At 45.0% G+C, this 25,005-nt stretch overlaps 1 protein-coding gene and 1 pseudogene across 15 annotated transcripts in view; both read right to left on the reverse strand.

Annotated features, from left to right (window-relative positions):
* The window catches only part of FNBP1 (formin binding protein 1), a 139,829-nt gene that overhangs the window by 23,884 nt on the left and 90,940 nt on the right, over window positions 1-25,005 (reverse strand). For 6 of the 15 annotated variants that reach the window (XM_053908413.1, XM_053908412.1, XM_053908422.1 and 3 more), the window contains 4 exons: window positions 11,384-11,512; window positions 10,048-10,194; window positions 3,202-3,399; window positions 2,085-2,267 (listed from right to left, as the gene is read on the reverse strand). In XM_053908413.1, the coding sequence (XP_053764388.1) occupies window positions 2,085-2,267; window positions 3,202-3,399; window positions 10,048-10,194; window positions 11,384-11,512 (657 nt within the window). The remainder of the gene's footprint in view (window positions 1-2,084; window positions 2,268-3,201; window positions 3,400-10,047; window positions 10,195-11,383; window positions 11,513-25,005) is intronic. The other 9 variants (XM_053908416.1, XM_053908421.1, XM_053908420.1 and 6 more) reach the window with 3 other exon arrangements.
* On the reverse strand, window positions 720-833 carry LOC128778705 (U6 spliceosomal RNA; annotated as a pseudogene).

Here is a 25,005-nt window from a genome sequence, read left to right on the forward strand (position 1 = left end):
AAAAGACCGTGCAGAGGGGTTTATTAGAAATATAATAAATGAGCGCTCTGTAAAGGTTTTGGAAGTGGCCGAGATGGGTTAACAGACTTATAGTTGATGTAAAGCTTTATACGGTCGAGCAAAAACACCCTGGCCAGATGTTGGAAATTCTTCCAGGAGTAAAAGCGGGATGGACGGGAGTGTTAAAAGCCAGCCTGATCGAGCCGGGGATTGAGATCTCATTATAGAGCTCAACGCGATCCGTCATCTACTTGGGATGCTATACTCTGCCTCCTAACAACGGCTCTCCTGAAGTCTTGCGGAAGTGAAATCTCTAATTCCTAACCTGACACGCTGGGTAACCTTAAAACAAAATAATCCCACCAACGATACAGATTCTTTGCATGAAACACTGGGATTCCCTGATGAAAGAAACTCTGCATATAAAGAAATAGGGGGGTTGTCCCTTGTTCTGTTTACTTATCTATTTTTAAAATACGGAACGCGCAGGGGCGCCTGGGTGGCTCAGTCGGTTAAGCGTCCGACTTCGGCTCAGGTCATGATCTCGCAGTCGTGAGTTTGAGCCCCGCGTCGGGCTCCGTGCTGACGGCTCGGAGCCTGGAGCCTCCTTTGGATTCTGTGTCTCCCTCTCTCTCTGCCCCTCCCTCGCTCGTGTACTCACACTTGCTCTCTCTCTCTCTCTCTCTCTCTCTCTCTCAAAAATAAATAAATAAACATTTAAAAAAATGGAACGTCTCATGATTTTGTGTGTCACTCTCACATAGGGACCACGCTAATCTCCTCTGTATCGTTCCAATTTTAGCAGATGTGCTGTCCCTTGTTTTAAAAGGCAACCACTTGATTGGCTGTTATTTACTGACACTTCTTCTTTACCCAAAGGAGGGGAAGAGTAAAAATCATGTCGGTACAAGAACACATCCCCCTGCCACCGGACGGCGATCCCCAAAGGTCAGGACAAAAGACCTTTACTGGATACGTCACCGCGCTATGTGTCTGTTTGCTCTTCACTGCCACACTTCACTCGTTATTCGTAATGAAGAGTGTTGGGGGCATGGCTTAGAGTCCACTGATCGGTTCGATTTATTTGGGAGGCTACGGCTGACTCTATTCCAATCTTTTCCCGTAAACCACACTGGTATCTACTTTTGGTTCCTGGATCAATTCCACAAAACCCTGTGAGTGAAGCCAGGCAATGGTAATCAGCGTGGCAAACTGGAGTATAAATGACCTCCACTGGCGGGTCGACCGTGGGGTACCAGATCCTCCCTGAATGTGGATGTCGCAAAACCTCAGCGTATGACGAGCGGGCTCTCTGGCTTTCATTCTGGCTCGCCGTCTTCCTAAGTTCATCTTTTTATGCCTTAGTTTTCTTGCCAGCAAGACAAGGAAACCTCGGTACCTAGGTTCGGAGGGCGGCCGAAGGAAAAGCAAACGAGCACACCGAACAGGGTCTGGTACATCACAAGCACTCGATAAACGTCAGCTCCTTCTTATTTTCACCCTTTAAAGACAAATACTGCGTTCGGCCTCTTCCAGTCAACAGGTATTTTATCAGTCTTGTAAGTTCAGCCAAACGGCTCAAGAAACCACTGTAAACTCGGGACATCTCCGCCCTCCGAACCCTGAGGCTTAGCCCGGGGAGAAGTGCCTCGGCGACACTCAGGTGGTTTTGGGAATTAACGAGCAAGTATTTTCTGGGCGTACAGTGACTTCCAATTCCTCATCTCGTCTGCCACTGGCTCTAGAGAGCGAACCGAAGTTTTCCTTTTTTGGTAAAATATTAATTAATGACTTAGATGTTTTAAAAGGGAAGTGGAGACAAGTCCTTCCGAAACGCGCGAAGGGCGCACAGAAGCCCGGGCTGGCTGGCTTTCTCTTCTTCTTTCCGTCCATTCTGCTTCCTCCTTCCTCCTCCCCTCTTTCTATTGTTGTTCTTCCGTCTAGCTATGAGGAATCACAGGTCCTTACGGTTTCGCGTTATGGGAAAACACAACGGGCTCAACTCACAAACGAGATAAAGTGACGCAGGGCCAAACACGCAACCCAAGCGCACGAGAGAGACAGGATTCCGGAGCGGAACTTACCCCACGCTTTAGGCTCCTGAAGCAGTGGATTTTGGGTTTGGAGGTCATGAACTCGTTGAAGCGATGGGAGAGGGGTTCCTTTTGCTGCTTGGGAGACTGGGGGCCGTTGGGAACAGCAGTGGGTAAGGCAGAGGCAGGGGGAGGAGGGGGAGGCTGATGGGGGGATGTTAAAAGGGACATAAGCTACATGTAAGAGACGGAGCAGTGACAGAGTAAAATCAGAAACAAGAAGATAAGACACAAAACAAAAATAAGCATCAAATCATATTGGAAATCCAAAGCAAGTACAACGCAAAACGATCGACTATCCCGGCCATGGTCCGAAAGAAAACACTGGGGCATGTGACGAAAGGGGAAGTTTTTAGTAAGTAGAAGCAAGAAGACCGAGGGACATCTGACCAGCAGCTCATGCAGACTTTCCACATGCAAACTAAGGCTTCTGATTAGTTCCGCCAAACCCGTTAGAGCCAGAAGGGCCGAGACTTCTAACCCGCCTACGCTAACAGAGCTGAGCTTGGTGGGAGAAAATGAAGGACCCGACAGCCTCTGCGAAGCACATAGCAAAGTTATCCTGAGGCAAAAGCAGTCCCGCGGCCTTGACCACAGCCGACGCCCAGGTTAGAGCGGCCATGTGCCTGTGCATCACACTATCAAAAGAAAACGCAAAAAATGGGCATGGACGCACACAGGTTAACACGAGTCCAACACCGAGTTATTAACCCATGGAAGCGATTCCAATGAGATCTGCTGATAAATCGTTATCGGAATTCTGCACGGTAACCCCTCTCCCAGCCGAGGCGACCGGGCGTCTGGGAGACTTAGCAGTGAAAGGCATGATGGGAAATGGCCGAGAGGTCAGTAGAGGTCAGGGTTAGCGTGGGCGACACGGTACGGAGTGGTAATAGGCATCGGAAGTCAGACAAATGGCCATGGCAAAGGTTCCACCACCAAAGAGAAATGATGGTTCAAAATAAAACAGCTCACTAGCTTTTCTTTCTTTGCATTCTGCGTTCTGTTTAAAATTCTTTGCTCGTTTGTTTTTAAAGGCTTAACAGAGAAAGTCAAAAATCGCCACACTTTATAAAACTCCTTTCACACCGGGTCCAACCATCAGTACCTTATTTTTTTTGATGAAGGGCCACAACTTTCCTTTGGATTTGCCACCAAATTTGAGCTCCGGTTTGCCTTCTCCTCTGGAATTCGAGAGGCTGTTATCTGACACAGTGCGCTTCATCGGCTGAGTGTAATCCTCAAATTCAATGTCCCCGGGAGGCTCAAAGCCGGACTTGTAAGCTTCTATGACCAGCTGCGAATCCTGAAATGACACCCACCAAACAGGAATGCATTTAAATACGTGCAAATACCTTTTACACAATGAATTATGATCATACAGCTGACCGTGTAAAGAATTTTGTCCAAATAAGGACTCACAGAATTGCATCTATATTGGTTAATAACAGATTTTTTTCTAGTCAAACATATATTTTTTTTCTTTTTCTTTTTCTCTTTTTAAAAATTTGTTTAAACCTTTATCTTTGAGAGAGAGACAGAGAGCGAGCAGGGGAGGAAGAGAGAGAGAGAGAGAGAGAGACACAGAATCCGAAGCAGGCTCCAGGCTGTTAGCCCAGAGCCCGACGCGGGGCTCGAACTCACAAACCGTGAGATCATGACCTGAGCTGAAACCAAGAGTCGGGCACTTGACCGACCGAGCCTCCCAGGCGACCCTCCAGGAATATTTTTATAACTAGAAAGACTAAGTGCCATTCGTAAAGGTATGTGTCTAATGGAGATGGGAGAACACTTTTAAGAACCACCTGTCCACATATGGAGAAACAAATATTAAGGAAGAATGACTTTGCTAAAAGCAGGGAGAAAAAAATGAACGGCTGTTACGCAACTCCCGTGAAAAATACAGTAATACAAAAGTCTGGTTCTCACCAGAAATTCCTAAGGTAATTTAGCACCCCCCAAAGTCAAAGCCAAGAGGAGATAATCGCTCTCGTTTCTTTGGTTCGTTGTGGTTCGGGGGTTTTAATTCATCGCATGGTTTTTCCTTATGTATGCATTTGTTCACGGTCCCAAAGGCAAGCTCCCTTCTGTTTTTCCTCTACTGTATCCCCAGAACCTGGATGGTGCCTGGGGAGAACCGTGGGCAACAAATGTCTGCTGAATAAATCAATGAACTCTACGGTGTGCACGCTGCTAGGAACTCTGGGTGCCTCACCTTCTCAGGGTCAGAGAGCGCAGGCACAAACGTGTGAGGCAATCACAACCATAATGCCATAGAAAGATAGATGTATACATAAAATATCACAGGGGCGCCTGAGTGGCTCAGTCGGGTAAGTGTCTGACTTCAACTCAGGTCACGATCTCACGGTTCGTGAGTTCGAGTCCCACGTCGGGCTCTGTGCTGACAGCTCAGAGCCCGGAGGCTGCTTCGGATTCCTGTCTCCCTCTCTCTCGGCCCTGCCCGCACTCACACGGTCTCGCTCTCTCTCAAAAACAGATAAGCATTTAAAAAGTTAAAAAAACTAACTATAGAGAAGACAATCTAGAAAGATCTCGGTTCTTTTCTTTTTTTTTATTTATCTTGAGAGAAAGAGAATGCGGGACAGGCGCAGAGAGAGAGCGCGAGAGAGAGAATCCCAAGCAGGCGCCACCCAGTGCAGGGCTTGAACCCTCGAACTGTGACAACATGACCTGAGCCAGAGTCAGACGCTTAACTGACTGAGCCGCCCAGGTGCCCCTGGGAAGATCTCAATTCTTTTTTTTTGTTTTTATTATTTTAAAATTTTGTTTTAATGTTTATTTTTGAGAGAGGGAGAGACGGAGAGAGAGACAGAGCACGAGCGGGGGAGGGGCCGAGAGAGAGGGAGACCCAGAATCCCAAGCAGGCTCCAGGCTCCGAGCTGTCCGCACAGAGCCCGACGCGGGGCTCGAACTCACAAATCACAAGATCATGACCTGAGTGGAAGTCAGACGCTTAACTGACTGAGCCACCCGGGCACCCCAAGATCTCAATTCTGAATACAAGCCCACATTTTAGCAAATATTTTAGCTACTACCTACTTTGTAGATGGGCCATAGACTGCGGATTATCTCCTTTTTTTTCTTTTAATTTTCTTTAAACGTGTATTTATTTTTGAGAGAAAGGGAGAGAGAGAGAGAGAACGAGTGGGGAGGGGTAAAGAGAGGAAGACACAGAATCTGAAGCAGGCTCCAGGCTCTCAGCTGTCAGCACAGAGCCCAACGTGGGGCTCAAACCCGTGAACCATGAGATCATGACCTGAGCCAAGGTCGGACACCTAACCGACTGAGCCAGCCAGGCGCCCCAGACCACCTAAATTTTGACCTCTGAGATCTCTGAGACGTAGACAGGGCAGGGCACCATTTTATGAAGACTCTTTAAAGGGATGGTGTGGGCCCTTCTCTATATTCTGCTTTCTGGAAGTCGGACGTGATGGCTGGAGCTCCGGAAGCCACGTTGAGTTTGAAGGTCACATCATCAAAAGCTGTGAGCTAAGAGGAGCCCGGGTCCCTGAGGTCTTAGAGACATCTGTCCACGCCATGACTGGACCCTCTGCCTGCAGACATCCTTTACGTGACAGGGGAAACAATCCCCCTTGTGTAAGACACTACGCTTCTGGTCACATGCGGGGAGACGTATGCTAGCAGAGTCGGGTCCACAAGCCCGGGTGTGCCAGTGAGCACGCCGCTGTGCTCTAGCGAAAACATAGCCATGTGAAAATAAGTGGAAACTGACCACACATAAATAAACCAGTGGGAACGCTTAAGTAATCATGTGATTCTGACACTGCATTAAGGGGGAGAGGGGACATCCGGTTTGGTGGAGAGCTGGGGGCTTTAGGACCTCCTACCCCATTTAAATAAATAATCACCTCTTCCAAATCTTTGCTCAAACGTCACGCCTTGGTAGAATACCCCACAGGCACTTCTAACACCCTTTCCTACCTCATTTCCCCCCAAATGCTCATCCTGGTATTTTATTTTATTGTATTTTATTTTAGAGAGCACACAAGCTGGGGAGAGGGGGACAGCGGGGAGAGAGAGAGAGAGAGAGAGAGACAGAGAGAGGGAGAATCTTAAGCAGGCACCATGCACAGCACAGAGCCTGACGCAGGGCTTGATCCGACGACCCTGGGATCATGATGTGAGCAGAAACCAAGAGTCAGATGCTCAACTGACTGAGCCACCCAGGGGCTCTGCGCTCATCCTGTTTTAACACTCGTTTATTTTGCTACTGTCCGTCTCCGTCTTTAGAACTGTGCCTGGCACTTGCGAGTGAGTGGGCAGATCCAGACGTGTGCCAGGAACGGTGCTGGTTTTAGAAATAAAAAGAACAAGGTGGTGGGCTTAAGGGAAAGAACATGGGTTTCGGAGGGTGTAACAGCGGCCAAACATGAACAGGCGGAGAGCGAGAGCGTGTGATAAAAGGAAAAAGGGCGACGGAAACAGCAAAGATCAAAGCAGCAGGACCACAAGTAACCGTGCTAAGAGCCGAATCTGCCGAAGAAGATAAACTTGAAACACGCTGCGAGAACAGGGCAGGCGGAAAGGAATGTGCAAGGAGAGGTGTTATATAGGGATTAAGGAATATCTCGCCCTTGAATTCTCAAAAAAAAAAAAAAAAAAAAAGCAAATTGAAACATTCATTCAAGGAACACCAAAGGTTGAGGGAGTAAGCCAGGCAGGTATCTGGGGGAAGAACATTCCAGGCAGAGGAACAGCAAGGTAGGAGCATACTTTGGAGCTTACGAGGAAGACAGCACTGGGGAGAACAGAGAATAGGCGACGTGGGACGGATAAATGGGGAGGCAGGGCGTTCCAGATGGTTCAGGGCGTCGAGGCCCCAGCGGCTTTGATTTTTTCTGGGAGACAGAAGCCCTGTGAGGGCCCTGAGCAGAGGAGACATGTGACCTGGCTTATTGTTAAAAAAAAAAGAACCCTCTGGTCTCTGTGTTAAGAATGAACGGGGGTGGGGGACAAAGGTGGAAGACTAATTAGAGGTCTCCTGCAGTCATCCGGGCTCCTCCTGCCCAATCCGAGGTGATGGAGATCTGGGATCAGGAGAGGTGGTGAGAAGGGTTCTGATGGGAAAGCCAGCAGGATGGACTGATAAATTGAAGCAGGTGTCGGGGGCGGGGGGGGCATCAAAGATGATTCCAAGATACACACCCCTGGAAGGACGGAAATGATGTAACGGAGGCAGTGCGGACCCCGGGAGGCGCGGGTGTGGCCAGACAGGTCTGGAGCTCCATTTTGGATACACTAAGCTTGAGGAACATACCGGACATCCAAGAGGAGAAGCCACTGGGCAACTGAATGAATGAACCTGCAGTGGAGGGGAGAGTCCAGGCTGGGATCGTAACATGTGTGATTCATACTTGAGATGGGACTTAACGCTCCAAGAGTCTACGGATCGCTCCAAGGAGTCAATGGGCAGAGTTCAGAGATCCGAGATCAAAGCCCGGGGGTATTCCCCCCTTCCATGGTAAGAAGAAAGAAAAACACGAATAAGAAAGGAGACTGAGGCAGTGAGGAAAAGCCATCACGTTATGGTTTCCTGGGAATCAAGTAAAGGAAGAACAAGTAGGGGGTGGCCGAGTGGGGGCCGGTGCTCCTAATACTTCAAGTACTCGAATAAGAACTTGAATGAAGACCTAGAAAAGACCCTCGGAGGGGCGCCTGCGTGGCTCAGTGGGCTGGGCGTCCGACTTCGGCTCAGGCCGTGGTCTCACGGCTTCTGAGTTCAAGCCCTGCATCGGGCTCTGTGCTGATGGCTCAGAGCCTGGAGCCTGCTTTGGATTCTGTGTCTCCCTCTCTGCCCTTCCCTGCTCATGCTCTGTCTCTCTCACTCTCAAAAAGAAAGAAAGAAAGAAAGAAAGAAAGAAAGAAAGAAAGAAAGAAAGAAAGAAAGGAAGGAAGAAGAAGAAAGGAAGGAAGGAAGGAAGGAAGGAAGGAAGGAAGGAAGGAAGGAAGGAAGAAGAAGAAGAAAGAAAGAAAGAAAGAAAGAAAGAAAGAAAGAAAGAAAGAAAGACCCTTGGATTTAGCAACATAAAGGTCACAGGTAAGAAAGAATTATCAGTGATATAACGGAAAACAAGGATCCCCTAATGGGAGAAATAGCCTATAAATCCAGCGGGCTCTCAATTTCTCAGATAAAGCCCATAAAGGGAAACCCGTCCTTCAGACATGATCTGATAAAGTTGTGAAATTTCAAGGAAAAAGAAATTTCCAAGCTTCTTACTATAAGAAATTTAAACCAGGCTGGTTTCAGATTTTCATCAATGCCAGAAGTAATGAAGCTAAGGAAAAGAGTCAAGAACTGACCTCACTTCTAAAAAGTTTTTTAATGTTTATCATTTTTGAGAGAGAGAGAAAGAGAGGGGTGGGGAGGGGCAGAGAGAGAGGGAGACACAGAATCGGAAGCAGGTTCCAGGCTCCGGGCACAGAGCCTCATGCGGGGCTCGAACTCATGAGCCGCGAGATCATGACCTGAGCGGAAGTCAGACACGTAACTGACTGAGTCACCCAGGCGCCCCATTACTATTTCCCTTTAAAAGGTCCCTCCCCATAGTATTTTATTGGTGACCGTTGACATTTTAAATAGGGAGATTAGAAAAAGCCTCACTGAGACTTGATTTCCCTCTAAGAGCCAGGCATCGATGAGCCACCAACACACTTTTACCAAAACCGAGATGTATGAAATTGATGAAGCAATGGCAATAAGGAAATGGAGCAGGCACTCGTTGCATGGAAAAACTTGACTGCGTGGACGCAAGCCCAGTCGCGTGTGTCTGAACTGTTTTTCCCTTCAGATGCTTAAAGGAGATAAAGAAAACCACCATCAAATAAAGAAATTTTCAGCTTCAGGAAAGGATGGTTTGATCACTTGTGAATCCATGTGGGCACAGCGTAGTTCTGTGAGGGAAACACCATTAATTCGGAAGCATCAGTAATTTTCCCCCCAAAAGTTGGCTGAAATCCCCGAAGAAGAGGGCTCTCGGCAAATAGATGTTAATAAAACAGAGGCTGAGGAATCCTAAAATGAAAAAAATATGCCTGCTACTGGAACTATTCCCCCTAAAAACACTTACCATTTAACACATTTGGAAGTATCTCTGCACATTGGATTGACAAGAGTTTTTTGTTTTTTTACACAGATGGCCTTAAATGTTAACACACATATTCTTAGAGCAATGAAAAATCTACACGCTGAGATATGTTCATACAGAAAAGACGGCTTTGATCCCTCACCTGGGCTCATTTTAAGACACTCCTATGACAAGGAAGACTTACGACATCGCTTTTTGTTCAATATTTGGTTTTGCAAATTAACGAATGTTTGCAAAAGCCTATGCTGGTGTTCTAGTTGATACTTTTATCGAGGGAAAACAGGTTTCTAGGAAAGGAATCCAAACGAATGACACTGGCCCTAAGCAGTGTTCTTAGACGGAGATGGTGTTGCCCTGTAGGGGACATTTCGCAACGTCTAGAGACACTTTTGACCATTACGACTTGGGAAGGGGTGCTTCTGGCATTTGGTGGATAGAAACCAGGGATGCTTCTAAACACCCTTTAGTGCTCACGACGGGCCCCTACGATAAAGAACTACCTGGCCCGAAACGTCAGTAGTGCCTTAAAGAACCAGATCCCAATGTGGGGGGTTATTCAGCCAACTGACAAGAAAGCCATTTGCTTCTGCGATGTCTCAGACTTATCTGTGTCTCCCACAAGAGAAGTTTGAGAGCTGAATCCAAAACCCTGAGGGATGAAGAGGACACTCGAAAGCGGTGTAACGACTGCTCAAAGTACTGGTGATCACGGGAAGCAACTCCCCACCGCGAGATGATCCAGTGAGGTCGCTGGAGACGGTGGCGAAGAAATGGTGGAACCAGAGATACAACTTGGTTGTAAGTTAAGCCCAAGCTACAATACTTACATTCTTCTGATCAATCGATTCGGCCGCCTTTACTATTTCATCCAAGCATTTCCCAATGATCGGAATCACCTGCCGATCAACTTCCGCGTAGGTCTTCATGGACTCCCCAATCCTCAGTATCCTCCTTTCCTCCATCTCCTGGATTTTCTGCAACATTAGATTTTGTATGAAATTAACGTAATCCACTCTCACTTATGGAAGTTGCCTTCAGTGGCGCTGTTACCTCGAGCAAACAGTCTAGGAGGGAAACAGGTCCATCGATCGGGTTCGAGCTAGACAATCATTGTAATTATTGCCTCCACATTCACCAGCTGTACACGTTATTTTACGAATCGTTAGGCTGCCCAAATGTATCCAGTAAAACCTTGGATTGCGAGTAACTCGGTGCTGCTCGTGTTCCACACGACAAGCAAACATCTCTAATAAACTTTAACTTGATAAACGAGCGACGCCTTGCCGACGAGTAGTACGCGATGCCGAGTGTCACAGGATCACAACTGAGCCAAAGGTTCCTAACATTCACTTTGATATACGAGTGCTTTGGACTGCAAGCATGCTTCTGGAATGAACTGTGCTCGCACACCAAGGTTTTACTATACTTTATAGGATTCCATTCCAGCTTCATTGCGAACCCCAAACTCAAGTGCTTTTGTCGGCGATACATTTCAGGCAATCTCTTCTGCCTCTGACCCCCTACTTCACTCTTTACCAAAAGCCTGGCGTTAGTGAACCGCCTCAACCCAACACAGGCCGAGATGTCACTGGTGTATCTTCCTTCTACAAGCTGGAGCTTCTCGTCTGCTGTGTGCGTAGACACTAAGACGCGAATATTTGTTATTTTCCCTCCAACTGGACACAAGTCGTAAAAGATTCCCAAAGCGGGAGAACACGTATACATCTTTCTTCACGCCATTTCTGACAACCTAAAGTAGCCCAAAGAAAAACAATCCAGAGAAAAGTTCTGTCCTTTGTTCAAATCCCACAAGCTTAGGAATTCCGCTAGGACTCCTAAGGTTAAGTTGGCATTTCAGAACCAGAATTGTCCTTTCGGCGAAAAGGGGCACTAATCTAAGAATTGTAAATTCTCAAACTGGCCAAGAAAGGCTGCAGGTACCAACCGAGGACGTCTGGAAAGGCCAACTGATTAACCTTGAGGTTAATGTTCTAGTTCACCTTGGTGCCAGTCAAGGCTTGATCTGGACGCTTCAAAAAATGGCTTTAGTGCACGGAAATTTAGCACTCTATATAAATACTCAGCATATAAGCCCAGCCATCGTGATTCCAAGGCAACGTGGCTCTCAAAGCAAGGCCACCTCGGGAGGTCTGAATCACTTACCTGAAATATGTTGGGGATGTGAGTATGGTAATATTCGTGCTGCTCGTGGTTGAATTTCTGGAGAATTGACGAGTAATCGGCTCTGCTGTCCTCGGCCATTTGGTGACGTACTTGAGCTTGCTGACGTGCCTTGGGGCCAAAAAATGAGAACACCCCCATGTTTAATGAATACAGTAAAGGGCCTAGGACCGCAAACCGGAGGGATCTGCAGTCAGACTGACCCTCAAATGTGTTATATGGAGCAGGTGTTATTTTCTAGAAATGGTTTAGAATTTGAATTTGGCTTAGGTAAGGATGTGAACCCAAGTTTCTCACAAGCCCTACCATTCTCTATTGTCTTAACTTGGCATTACTTTCTAGTTCAACACAAACACCGCTATTCTGTATTGTCTGCACTTGGCCCAGTTGACGTATTTATGTCACCTAGACGGGCCTTGTGGGAACTTGCTTCTCTACATATCTATATATCTATATATAGTTTTTTGAGGAGGGGATGGGGGAATCCGTAATTTTTTTAATTCAATTCTCAATGGAGGTCATGAATTAAAAAGGCATATGAACCACTGATCTATATGTATATGGACCTTTTCTAAAACTCACCACAATGTTTGTGATCATTTTTATTTAAAAAAAAATTTTTAAGTAATGTCTACGCCCAACATGGGGCTTGAACTCACAACCCAGAGATCAAGAGTCGCATGCTTCACTGACTGAGACATGGAGGTGCCCAGGTGTTTACTTTTAGTATATAAAGTATACAGTTTAGGGGCACCTGGGTGGCTCAGTCGGTTGAGTGTCAGGCTTTGGCTCAGATCATGATCTCACAGTTTGTGAGTTCGAGCCCTGCATCCGGCTCTGTGCCGACAGCTGGGAGCCTGGAGCCTGCTTCTGATTGATTCTGTGTCTCCCTCTCTCTCTGCCCCTCCCCCGCTGGTGCTCTGTCTCTCTCTCAAAAATACACATTAAAAAAAAAACTTTTTTAAAGTATACAGTTTAAAGAAGCAGTAAATGTGGCACCCTCTTTGTGTTTTTGTCTGTATATGTACATGTATGTGCTATTTTGTATTCTACTGCGTTGATTTTCTCCTAAATAATCAATAAGAAAATTCATACGTTTTTCTCTTTTTTAAAAAAAATTTTTAATGTTTATTTTTTTTAATTAAAAAAATTTTTTTTAACGTTTATTTATTTTTGAGACAGAAAGAGACAGAGCATGAACGGGGGGGGGTCAGAGAGAGAGGGAGACACAGAATCTGAAACAGGCTCCAGGCTCTGAGCTGTCAGCACAGAGCCCGAGGCGGGGCTCAACCTCACGGACCGTGAGATCGTGACCTGAGCCAAAGTCGGCCGCTTAACTGACCGAGCCACCCAGGCGCCCCAAATGTTTATTTTTCATTTTTGAGAGAGAGAGAGACAGAGCATGAGCAGGGAAGGGGCAGAGAGAGAGGGAGACACAGAATCTGAAACAGGCTCCAGGCTCTGAGCTGTCAGCACCGAGCCCAACGCGGGGCTCGAACTCACGAGCTGTGAGATCACGACCTGAGCCGAAGTCCGATGCCCGACTGACTGAGCCACCCAGGCGCCCCTTTGTTTCTCTTTTCTAATTCACGTTTTGGTCAATCACACACTTGCAAGAAAGGGGCAATCGTTGATGAATTGCAGAATCGATAGAATAATAGTTATTATTTTAAATATTATATATAATATAATAATAATAATGATTATTATTATTTTAAAGCTCAAACAAGAACGTCTGTAAACTGGGAAATCATCCACAAGCACCGCCGATTGTTATGCTGCTGATCCCACCTTGGATTCATCTAGCACTTTCGAGATGTCTTGAGCAATATGACCTCATGAATCTCTAACGCGGCCTGAGGTTCGCGCGGGGCAAACACTCCCCCCCCCACCCCCCCCACCCCCCCTGCAGACAAAGAGGTGGCTTGGCCTGCAGGTGACACGACCACTGCTACTCGGGGCCAAAAACACACCAGGAAGAGGGCCCTGTTCCAGCAAAACCCAGGGAACTTTCCCGTTTGCTTTCCATTTTGCTTTGTGTTACTAAACCCCACAGTTTTCAAAAAGGACGAAAGAGAACACGGACACGTTCAACTGCAAAAGCGACGCCCCACTTTCGGTCTGACGGCTGGCACCGCCCACTATCAGACTCGTGGCCTCGCGCTGTCCTTTATGGCTTCCTGCCTCTGTGACTCCAAGGCTCCACCTGAGTTTTCACTTCCTTGACACATTTCACTCATCTGCGCGTTGGTGAAAGCCCAAGGTGCTCATTCAGAGCTTGCTTCCTCTATTTTCTTCTCAAACGAAGGTTAACAGGATGAGTCTTTCCAAACCGATTTCCCTCTTAGCTGGGGCTTTGCAGTTTCTCAGGGCTTTGCGGGATCTCAACGCCGTTTCCTCCACGTCTCGTGTTCCCTTGGTTACTTCGACTGCCACGTTCTTCCTCTTTGTCGGCACCCTGTTAACTCCCTTCCTGACCATACGCTCTGGCGTCTGCTTCTGCGTCCACTAGTAAATATTTTAAGCTGGTCCCCCAAATGTGAAGATCCTGGCCACCCTCAAAAATCCCTTCCAATAGACACTAGCCCTCCTCTGTGTAGATAATAGCTTTCCCACCTACGTGCGTACCATCTGTCCCCCTAACGCTTCTGACACAAAAATCCTTTTAACTCTTTCAGTTACTTAAGGGTTTTTATCATTTATCATCTTGTTGTGAATGCGAAAAAAAAAAAAAAAAAAAAAAGAACCGAGGAAATTCCCAGGTAGACCTCAAACTTCTAAAAAATTCTCTATTTCATTTACATACTTTTCTCAAAAATTCAGGGGCGCCTGGGTGGCTCAGTCGGTTAAGCGTCCGACTTCAGCTCGGGTCACGATCTCACGGTCCGTGAGTTCGAGTCGAGCCCCACGTTGGGCTCTGGGCTGATGGCCCAGAGCCTGGAGCCTGCTTCCGATTCTGTGTTTCCCTCTCTCTCTGCCCCTCCCCCATTCATGCTGTGTCTCTCTCTGTCTCAAAAACAAATAAAAAAAAAAAAACGTTAAAAAAAATTTAAAAAAAATTTAAAAAAAAAATTCAAGGCAGGGGCACGGGGTGGTGTTTCCTCCCCTCCTTTGTAAACAAGATGGAGTCCCCTTTATTTTGGAGAAATTATTCTACCTTGGTGAATTTTTATTTATTTATTTTCAATGTTTATTTATTTTGAGAGAGGGAGGGATAGAGAGCGAGCAGGGGAGGGGCAGAGAGTGAAAGGGGGAGAGAGAATCCCAAGCAGGCCCCGCACTGTCAGCACGGGGCCCGTTGCCGCACTTGAACCCATGAACCAGGAGATCATGACCTGAGCTGAAACCAAGAGTCGTATGCTCAACCGACTGAGCCACCCAGGCGCCCCTGGTGAATTTTTAAAATAGCTTAAGTTCTGAAACAGAGAGCAGAACGTCATCCTTAGGCACGTGTAAGTATGTACGTACACACATGTGCACACACACACACACACACACACACACACACACAGAATCAAGCTTCCGGACGATAAACCCATTCTTCTCAATCCCAGCAACCAGCTGCTTGGAATTAATTCCCACTTTGGAATCCTGGGCCCGGGCACGTGCCATCGTTCCGACCAAGTTGTACTATGGAAAATCCATTTTTGATAGGTTTATTTTGTTGGGTTTATTTTGCAATGGAACTTAAGAGTCTCTCTCTAGGGGCGCCTGGGTGGCTCAGTCGGTTAAGCGTCCGACTCAGGCTCAGGTCATGATCTCACGGTTCGCGGGTTCGAGCCCCGCGTCGGGCTCTGTGCTGACAGCTCAGATCCCGGAGCCTGTTTCGGATTCTGTGTCTCCCTCTCTCCCTGCCCCTCCCCCACTCATGCTCTGTCTCAAAAATAAATAAACATTAAAAAAAATTTTTTTTAAAAAAGCATCTCTCTCTAAAACTAGAGTCGGGTCAGTTACTCACGATTATAAATACATTAAAAAAAAATATGTTTAAACGTGCTTTCAAAAACTTATTTGGAGTAACCGGTTACGTAGCTAGAAATTTTAAGAGGGTATCTCCCAGTCTGAGGCTAAATGAAGATCAGAAGCGTCCTTATTTCTATCTCTGTGTAAGTCAGTCTAAAAATAGCGACTATTATCTTAAAGAGATACTTCCTTCCCAAACCAGACCATACGCTGTATCTTGCAATTCAATTAAAGTTCTCGTTCTAAGAATACAAGACAGTGCATCTTATAGCGACATGACCGTAGGGCAGAAGTTCAGAGGATTTTTTTTTTATGAGTCGGTCACAGAATTTAGAGAAAATATTCTAAAAAAGTCCAGCATGACCACAAGTGCCTGAGGCTGTAAATCGCAGACATCTTTGAATAAGGGTCTGGACCACTTTCACTGTCAATCAGAAAGGCTGAATTGAAACTTGAGAATTTCCTTGACCAACCCTCGGGAATCTCCCCAAATGACTCCGCACAGGCCTGCGTGTGTATGCTTAAGCATGACTTCACAGCTCGGTGGTTTCTCGACACAGCCCCTTCTACTGTCCTATGGAAACACGGCTGGATTGCCTAAAAGGTCAGAGGTGGAGTTTCTAAATAAAGAAGACAATATTTTAGAAACTGAACTGCCGTCCGATGCTTCGAAATCCTAATGGGTTTAGAGATAAAAATACCGTCATCCATTTAGTTAGTTAAATTTAGACGATTCGCGCTGGCCAAAATGTGCAGCCATTTGCTGTTCAATGCAGTGTTATTCTCTCCCTTGATATTTCAGATATCAAGGGACAGAACAACACTGCTGGCTGAGTCCCCGTTGTCACGAGCAGAGAATACAGGGTGTATTAAGAAACTCGTTCGCTTTCACGTGGGGAACGTGGCTGATCTGCTTAACAAACGATACCCTCTCGTCTCTTACCAGCTGCTCGTGGCTTCTGACCTTTTCACAAAAATGGGCAAACCCGCACTCGTTCCATTTAGATATCTATTGTTAATAAGCAGAGAGACTGATTCCTTTTTTGAGCAACAGTTAAATGACCTCAGACCTCCCAGATCGACAGGCAGTGCTGCTCCTTAAGTGAGAAACCATTTACTGCAGCGGTGCTCAGAGGTTTGGGGAAGCCGTCTTCTCCTTTGTTAAAAGCATGTAATAGAACAAATTTGAAAGGCCCATCCTCTCCTAACCCCAAATCTGGGAACGGCAAAGAGGAATATTTGGCATTTACCACTGGGAGCTCAAACGACAGTAAGTGTTCTCCAGAGCACCTGCGCTTGTGATGTTTATTGCATTATTTTATTCATTTATTTATTCTTAGGGATTTTTTTCTTTTTAATGTTTTTTATTTATGTTGAGAGAGAGAAGGAGCATGAGTCGGGGAGGGGCAGGGAGAGACGACGGAGAGAGAGGATCCCCAGCGGGGCTCGATTTCACACGAGATCGTGACCTGAGCCGAAATCAAGACTTGGGACGCTGGGGGCGCCTGGATGGCTCAGTCGGTCGGGCCACCGACTCTTGGTTTTGGCTCAGGTCATGATCTCGCTGTTCGTGAGTTTGAGCCCCACGTCGGGCTCCACGCTGGCAGTGCGGAGCCCGCTTGGGATCTCTCTCTCCCTCTGTCTCTCTGCCCATCCCTGCTCACTCTCTGTCTCTCTCGAAATAAATAAAACTTAAAAAAAAAAAAAAAGTCAGACGCATAACCGACTGAGCCACCCAGGTGCCCCAGTGTTTTCTTTCTTTCTTTTTTAGTGTTTTTTAAATTTATTTTTGAGACAGAGAGAGACAGAGCATGAGCAGGGGAGGGGCAGAGAGAGAGGGAGACACAGAATCGGAAGCAGGCTCCGGGCTCCGAGCCATCAGCACAGAGCCCAACGCGGGGCTCGAACCCACGGGCCGTGAGTTCATGACCCGAGCCGGAGTCGGACGCTCAGCCGACTGAGCCACCCAGGCGCCCCTCCAATGTTTCATTTCATTAACATAAAAAGAAGCCAAACGTATTTTAGGCTGGACGGAAAAGAGGACTAAATCGAGATGTTATTCGGAATCACCATTTGGTATCACTGCCAGGCTACCCACCATTATTATCCAGTAGCTGGCGACCCGAGGTAGCTCCGCTGTTGGGGGCAAGACGGGCCGGACCACTACCACCAGGATCGAGCCAGATGGCTGGATGGCCTGGGCTGAAGCCACAGCATGGATCCAGTGGGGCTCCTGGCTGCAAATTCACCCATCTTCAAACTACCTCAGCCGCTGACTTAATATCACAGATAAAACTGGGGCGCCAGGCTGGCTCAGTTGGTGGCGCGTGCGACTCTTGATCTCAGAGTGGTGAGTTCGAGTCCCACCGTAGGCATAGAGATTACTCAAAAAAAAAAAAAAAAAAATCCTAAAAAAAATATACTGTGGATCAAGTGACAACCTACACATTTAAAGACCTGGGTTCTCTGGCCTCTGTCCATCCTTTTTCACCTGATTACAAAAATTTGCTTGCCGCAAATGATTCCGATTTACGGAACTCCGTGGTTTAGAAGTAAAGGTCCCTCCCTGCACGTTCAAACCCTCCGACAATCGCTGGGAACATGACAACCTAGAATCCTTCATTTGTGAACTGTGCTAACTACTGAGAGGAGGTAAGACAGCCTGGGGCAAGTCACTGGAAAGTTCCAGAAGCACAGCTGCAGCGCTTCTAAATGACACCAGCACATTACAACGGCCCCCAGTCGACAGCTGGCAAAGCTGTTCACCATATTCTCAGAGTGGCAAAGAGCCCCAAGCACGAGACACGCTTCCTTTGGACCCCCGGCTGGGTTCATGAGAAGTACACACACCGTGGCAGCAAACGAGGGAGGAAGAGGCCACTGAATACTCTGACCTATTTTCTGGGTATTTTCGAGATGCATAAAAACAGCAACCAGTCGAGAATCCCTGAAAACTTTCACCGTTACACTGGATGTCTCTAGGATTTGTCTGTGATTAGGAGGCGAACTCATGTTCCCTAGTCCTTGACTTAGCAATTCTACTTCTGGGAAGTCATCCTAATGAAATTCTTTTATTCATTCATTCATTCATTAAGTTATCTCCATACCCAATGTGGGGCTCAAACTCATGACCTTGACTAAGGTCAAGGGTCGCAGGCTACACTGGCTGAGACAGCCAAGAGTCCACTGCCCTGCCAATGAAATCACTTTAAATGTCCACAAGTGATATTCATCACAGTATTATTTATACTAGACGATAATTTGAAACAAATGCTCAGTAACGTGATTGGTTAAACATATGTCATATCCTTGATGGACTAAAGTGTAGCCTGCTTAAAAAAAAAAAGTAAGAGCACTTAATGATTTGGAAAAGTGAAAGCTGTATGTGATCTAAAAAAAAAAAATGTTAAGGTTTCCAAACAGCATTTACAGCATACTTTGGTGATTGTAAAAATAAAACATTAATAATTAATAGTGATCACTTCTGAAAAGAGTGATTAAGAAATATTTTATTTTGCCGAAAAGATTAAAGAAACAAATTCTAATGGTGAATTCCAGAAACTTAAAGATGGAAGAGGTATGGCTTGCCTTTGAGAGAAGGAAAGAAGAAAGAAAGAAAGAAAGAAAGAAAGAAAGAAAGAAAGAAAGAAAGAAGAGAAAGAAAGAAAGAAAGAAAGAAAGAAAGAAAGAAAGGAAAAGAAAGAGGAAAGGAAAGGTAAGGAAAGGAAAGCAAAGCAAAGCAAAGCAAAGCTCTAAAAAGATAATGTAGTAGGAAGGATACCAACAAAGGAAGAGATGAAAATTTTCTCTGTCTGGAGCAGTGTATGATAAATGGCATTGGTTAAATTTCCCAGCAAACTGTTGCATCTAGAATACATTTTCAAGTTCAAGACTAAGAATGCATTTAAAAATTCCTATTCAGACAGAGTGCTGGGAGTTTTTGTTGGAGACTTCCAGGCCGGGGACTTGCCAAAACAATGAGTCTGTCTTTGATAAATTATAAAGGCAGCTAAAATACAAAACAGAGAAAAACTTCAAAATAAGTTAACCAAAGAAATATGCTTGAAATATTTCAGCAATTTCCTGATTCTTTTTTAACAGTCTTACAACTTCTAGCCCCAGTGTATTGTAAGTTACTTTGGTCCATAGTCACTGAAATAGAAGGAGAGAACACAGAAAAGATAGCAAATGAGACCAGCATCTCAATCCCACATGGGCCATTCAGTTGCTAAACAGTTTTAAGAAAAGGCCTTCTGTTCCCCTATACCCTGGTTGCCTTATTTGAAAAGTAGAATTGGAAATATCTATTTACCAAAGGTGAGTGACCGTTTCTGCTGAAAGGGAAGCCAATGCTGATAGCGTTCATCTTGATGTTGGCACAGGCCCAAGGTAGGCTAGTGAAACATTCGGCATGAGCCCAGAGATCTTGTTAAAATATAAATCATGGTCTCCAAGACTCGACCCCCTTCTCTTCCCTTGTTTCTAAGGCATTGTTGGCAAGAAACTTGCGTTTTCAGCTGTGGCAGGGTGGAAACTGACTACCTCTTTCTCTTCTCTCTCTCCCCTTAATAAATAATCTCACCCCAGAATATGACACTCACAAGGTCTCACATGAGTACAGCTGAAGATGACAGCCCGGATTCTAGAAAGTTAATGCCCAAATGACCTTTCTTTATGGCTGTGGGGTTCCTGTGAAGAACAAAAATACTAAAAGCCCTTTTAATGCAGTTCTAGAAAAGATCGGTTCCTCAGAAGAGGACAAAAATTAGTCACGTTACATACCCCAGGGAAAGAATTAAATACATGCATCCTGTTCTGAAGAAATCTGATGTATTTGGTGGTAGGTTAGCAGCTGTTCGTCCTTAGTACCCGAGTGACCACAGACGTCTAACCAGTAAGGTTTAATACTAAAAAGTTGTCATGTGGTATTCAGCATATACGCTCAATTCGTTCAAGAAGTAAGACCACAGGTTTGTTTTTTATTTTAATCTTGGTGTTCATTCTTTCTGCTTTTCTTTAAGTTGGGTGACACCTAACAAAACTTCTCTAGTGACAGAGAAGACAGCTAGGAAGTTTGTTAAGGTCTTTGGCTATGGGGTGGAGTGGAGGAAGTGTGTCCTCTGAGAAACAAAATCTTAAACTTGTATATATTATACAGATGGTACAAGAACTCCCGACCCAAGTAATTAACATAAAAATTGGTCCCAGGTTGTCTGGAAGAAACCGATATAAAACCTTGCTGGGTTTCACCTAATCCTGCCTTTATGGGATTCTCAGAGAAAAAACCATCCCCATTGAAGACATGTTCATATAAAAAAGACCATAATAATCACAAATGCACAAGGAAATAAACCACCATGAGAGATGATACAATAGAGAGAAAAATTATCAGCATAAGAACTTGAGGTAAAAGAACAATTTGGAAGAAAATATAAAACAGGAATATTTAAAGTAAAGAAATAAAAAAAGCAATAGAACTCAGAAGAAAATAGTAAGACATTATAAAAATGAAGCATATATGAAAAAGAACCAAATAGAACTTCTGGAAATAAAAAATACGGTCACTGAAATTTGAAAACTTAACAGATGAGTTAAATAATAGAATAACTGAAGAGAATTCATGAAGTAGCTGAGAAAGTTACACAAAATGTAATATACGGAGATAAAGAAAGGGAAGGAATGGAAACGAAGTTAGAAGGCATGGGGAATAGGATGAGGAGTTTCACACACATCAACGAGGAGACCCAGAACCAACAATTTGAGAGAATGAAACCCAGGCAACATTTGAAGAGTTAGTACCTGAAAGCTTTTCCTACATCGACAAAAGGAACAAACCCCCAATTGAACCCCAAGCAGAAAAATTAGAAATAGAAAGTATGTACTCTGAAATATCATAGCGATGCTACAGAACTCCAAAGGCAAAGATACAGTCTTAACAACTAGGGAAGGAAAGTCAATATCTACAAAGGAATGCAATTAAGTAGACAGCCAATTTCCCAAGAGGAATGATCAAAGATAAAACACACTGGGATGATATTTTCAAAATGTTTAGAGAAAATAATTGTCAGCTGAGAATTCTATACCTAGCTAAACTATCATGGTAGAATGAGGGCAAAATAAAGACTTCAGACAAATAAAGAAGCAAGTACTGCTCACAAACCCTCAAGGAAGAAAAGTAGAACAACCTATCATCCAGGAAGGAGGAAATTTAACCCAGAAAGGAATAATATGCAAGAAGTAACAATACTGGGCCTGCCTGGTAATGTGTCTACAGCGGTGAGGATGGACGGTGAACTTCCAGGTGTCTGTGCCTCCTGGTCCAGTACGATCCCCGCCTCTCCTCCTTGGCTCCCTGATACTGAGGCCTCATGTCAATTGCTATTAGCCACCTTACCCCAACTCACTATTACCTGCCAGTTCTGTAGGTGAGAGTGGTGGTTAACAGTAAAGAGCTCATTCAACATAATCCAACAGTAAAGTCATAGGGTCCACAGACAAGAACTGAATTTGAGGCATGGACACGTACTTCGGTCTTGGCTGTACCCTATCCAGCAGGGCCACTTGCAGCTAATGATAATTCAACATCTTACAGCCTTACCCTGTTTATCCAGAAAGGGACAAAAGAACTCTAGAGAGGATCAGAACCCTTTTAGAAAATATAAAGCACTTTTCCAGCGTGAGCTTTTTGAGAAGTAGGTTCGATAGCATTTCATCGGGGTCACATTCATTCTGCCATTTGGCTTTTAACATTCTTCATCATCTGTTCTCATGCCATCCCTCCAGGAGACCCTACTCAGTCCCCTGCCCCACCAGGCAGGCCAACCTGAGCAGCATGTTCCCTCAGAGCCCTGGATGCAGCACTTTCCACTCTGTTGACCTCTGCCTGCTTCATCTTTTCAATTTCTACACATCCTTCATGTTCAGGCCCCAATTCCAGCCTCAGGCCTATCTCAACAACCTGTCATCTGCACAGAGCTTTCACAGATGCAGAATCCTAGTCTCTGAACTCCTCGTATTTGCTGCTCACAGGACCCGGTGATTTTCCACACGAGGTCTCTCATAAACCATGTTTTAAATGCTTTTATTTGTGAAAGACAGAGAGAGACAGAGTGTGAGTAAGGGAGAGGCAGAGAGAAGGAGGGAGACACAGAATCTGAAGCAGGCTCCGGGCTCTGAGCTGTCAGCAGAGCCTGACACGGGGCTCGAACTCACAAACTGTAAGATCGTGACCTGAGCCAAAGTCGCAGGCTTAACCGACTGAGCCACCCAGGTACCCCTCTCATAAACCATTTTTTTAAACTGCTATTGTTCTCATTATCTTCACCAGGCAGTTTGGCATGTAACCTACGATACTCTATCTTCTTCTCCAACTGACTCGAGTTTTCCTCGTCTCTCCATTTCATCGTTATCGGCTAACCAAAGCCCTCACGAAAGGCACCCTATTGTAATCCTCTTGATGTGCTGTTTGTTCAATAAGTGTTCTTACAGAATGCCTAGGTGCCTAGAATGTTCTAAATATACTCAAGTGATTCACAGTAGGTCGAAGGAGTAAGACCGGAGGAGGAAGGAGCCAGAAGTAACCAAAAGAGAGGGACACAAACAGACAAAATACAGATGATGACAACAGTGTCGACCACTTAACCGTGGTCCAAAAGCAGGCCTCTCCTTTATGCAGATCACATACCGCTGAAACCTCACAACAAGCCCTTGAGGTGCGCAATGCTATCCTTATTTCACAGAACAGGAAACACACTCAGACAGGAAGCAAACCGTCTTGTGCCATACCATTAATGAGTGGTAGAAACAAGGTCCAAAGATTAAGAACAAGCTCTTGCCCCAGCTATCCCCTCACTCTCAGTGAAAATGAAAATATTTCCTTAGATGAGTTGCCATATGGAAGCCTAAGTGAGTATCATTTTTATGTATTTAATCCATTTTTGTATAGGCATATTCATATGTTCATAAAATATGAATATATTCATATTTTTTTTAATATTTTTATTTTTTACTTTTGAGACCGAGAGAGACAGAGCATGAGCAGGGGAGGGGCAGAGAGAGAGGGAGACACAGAATTCAAAGCAGGCTCCAGGCTCTGAGCCATCAGCACAGAGCCCGACGCGGGGCTCGAGCTCACGGACCGTGAGATCAAGACCTGAGCCGAAGTCGGACGCCCAACCAACTGAGCCACCCAGCCGCCCCAATATTCATATTATTTCTATTCAACTCATCTTAATCTTCAGGTCTGGGGCATGGGGATGACCTATTTATTATCTTACTGGGCTCTATTGCTATTTTGCAGATCATTTTGCAAACGTGGAGGTTGGTCAATGGTTATGCTTTCAGGAACATTAAAACAAGCCTAAGACAGAGTCTCATGTCAAAATGAAAAAATGCATACTGGAAATATTTCACTGAAGAGGCTTTCGGAAGTATTTCATCTCTATGTAAATTCACTTTTGGTATCACCTCCACTCCCACCCTTCCTGATACTCTTGAGATTTTGACATTTTGACTTCCTTGGGGTTTTTCGGATGTTTATTTAACCAAACTCCATTGTTTAGCGTAAAAACCACTTACGCCAAAAACAAATAAGTGAAAATTAAGACTCACAATATAGAGACAGTAGCAATTGCTAGCAAATGAACTAAAAGTTGGAGCTGGGAAACCCAATTTGGCAATAAATTTCATATTTAAAAAAATAATAAATAAAAAAAATAAAAGTTGGAGCAGAATGCAATTTAAAGAGCACTTCTGTAAAACATTTAACCGTAGTAAATAATTGCATGTTTCAACATTCCTATCACAAGTTCATTAACATTTTTTTTTAATTTTTTTTAATGTTTATGTATTTTTGAGATAGAGACAGCACGATTGGGGGAGGGGCAGAGAGAGAGGGAGACACAGAATCCGAAGCAGGCTCCAGGCTCTGCACCGTCAGCACAGAGCCCGATGTGGGGCTCGAACCCACAAACCGCGAGATCATGACCTGAGCCGAAGTCGGACGCTTAACCAATTCAGCCAGCCAGGCACCCCCACAAATTCATTTTTAATGGTAAAACTAACACTGAGTGTCACAACCTTTAAAAAAAACCCACAAAACTCATCTAACTAATATTCGCTTACGACACAGATCAAAGTTATGCCCTGTTTCCAGACATAAATACATTTACTCCACATCTAATAATTGGAGAACATTTCCATTAAATTCCATTTCCCATGTTAAGTGTCAAAAGAGGAAAACATATCCATTATTACCCAGGACAAATATTAAGAATCAAAACAACCGAAACCATTCAGAATGTTCACTTAATACGGGCACCCCGAGAGACAACGTATACGCAGAATATAAACTCTACAGATAGATACGTAAACAAAACAATAACAAAAGCGTTCCCTCTCGAATCTCTGATTTGAACACTGATCCATTTATAAAGGAACAGAGCAACAATACCCATTTTCGAAAGTCTCTTTTTAACCGTACACATTTTTTCCCTCGTTGTAAATAAAAAAGCATTTCCAACCAAAGGATCGAGCTGCCGTTGCAAAATGTATTTCCTGCATTCATACTAACCACTTCCTCTTTCAAAAAAAAATTTTTTTTGTTGTTTTCTAAGCTGTTACAGTGAACAGTTCCTTCAGAT

This window comes from Panthera pardus, unplaced genomic scaffold (genome assembly GCF_024362965.1).
Source record: "Panthera pardus isolate Hobbes unplaced genomic scaffold, ASM2436296v1 HiC_scaffold_20, whole genome shotgun sequence".
In the NCBI taxonomy this organism is placed as follows: domain Eukaryota; kingdom Metazoa; phylum Chordata; class Mammalia; order Carnivora; family Felidae; genus Panthera; species Panthera pardus.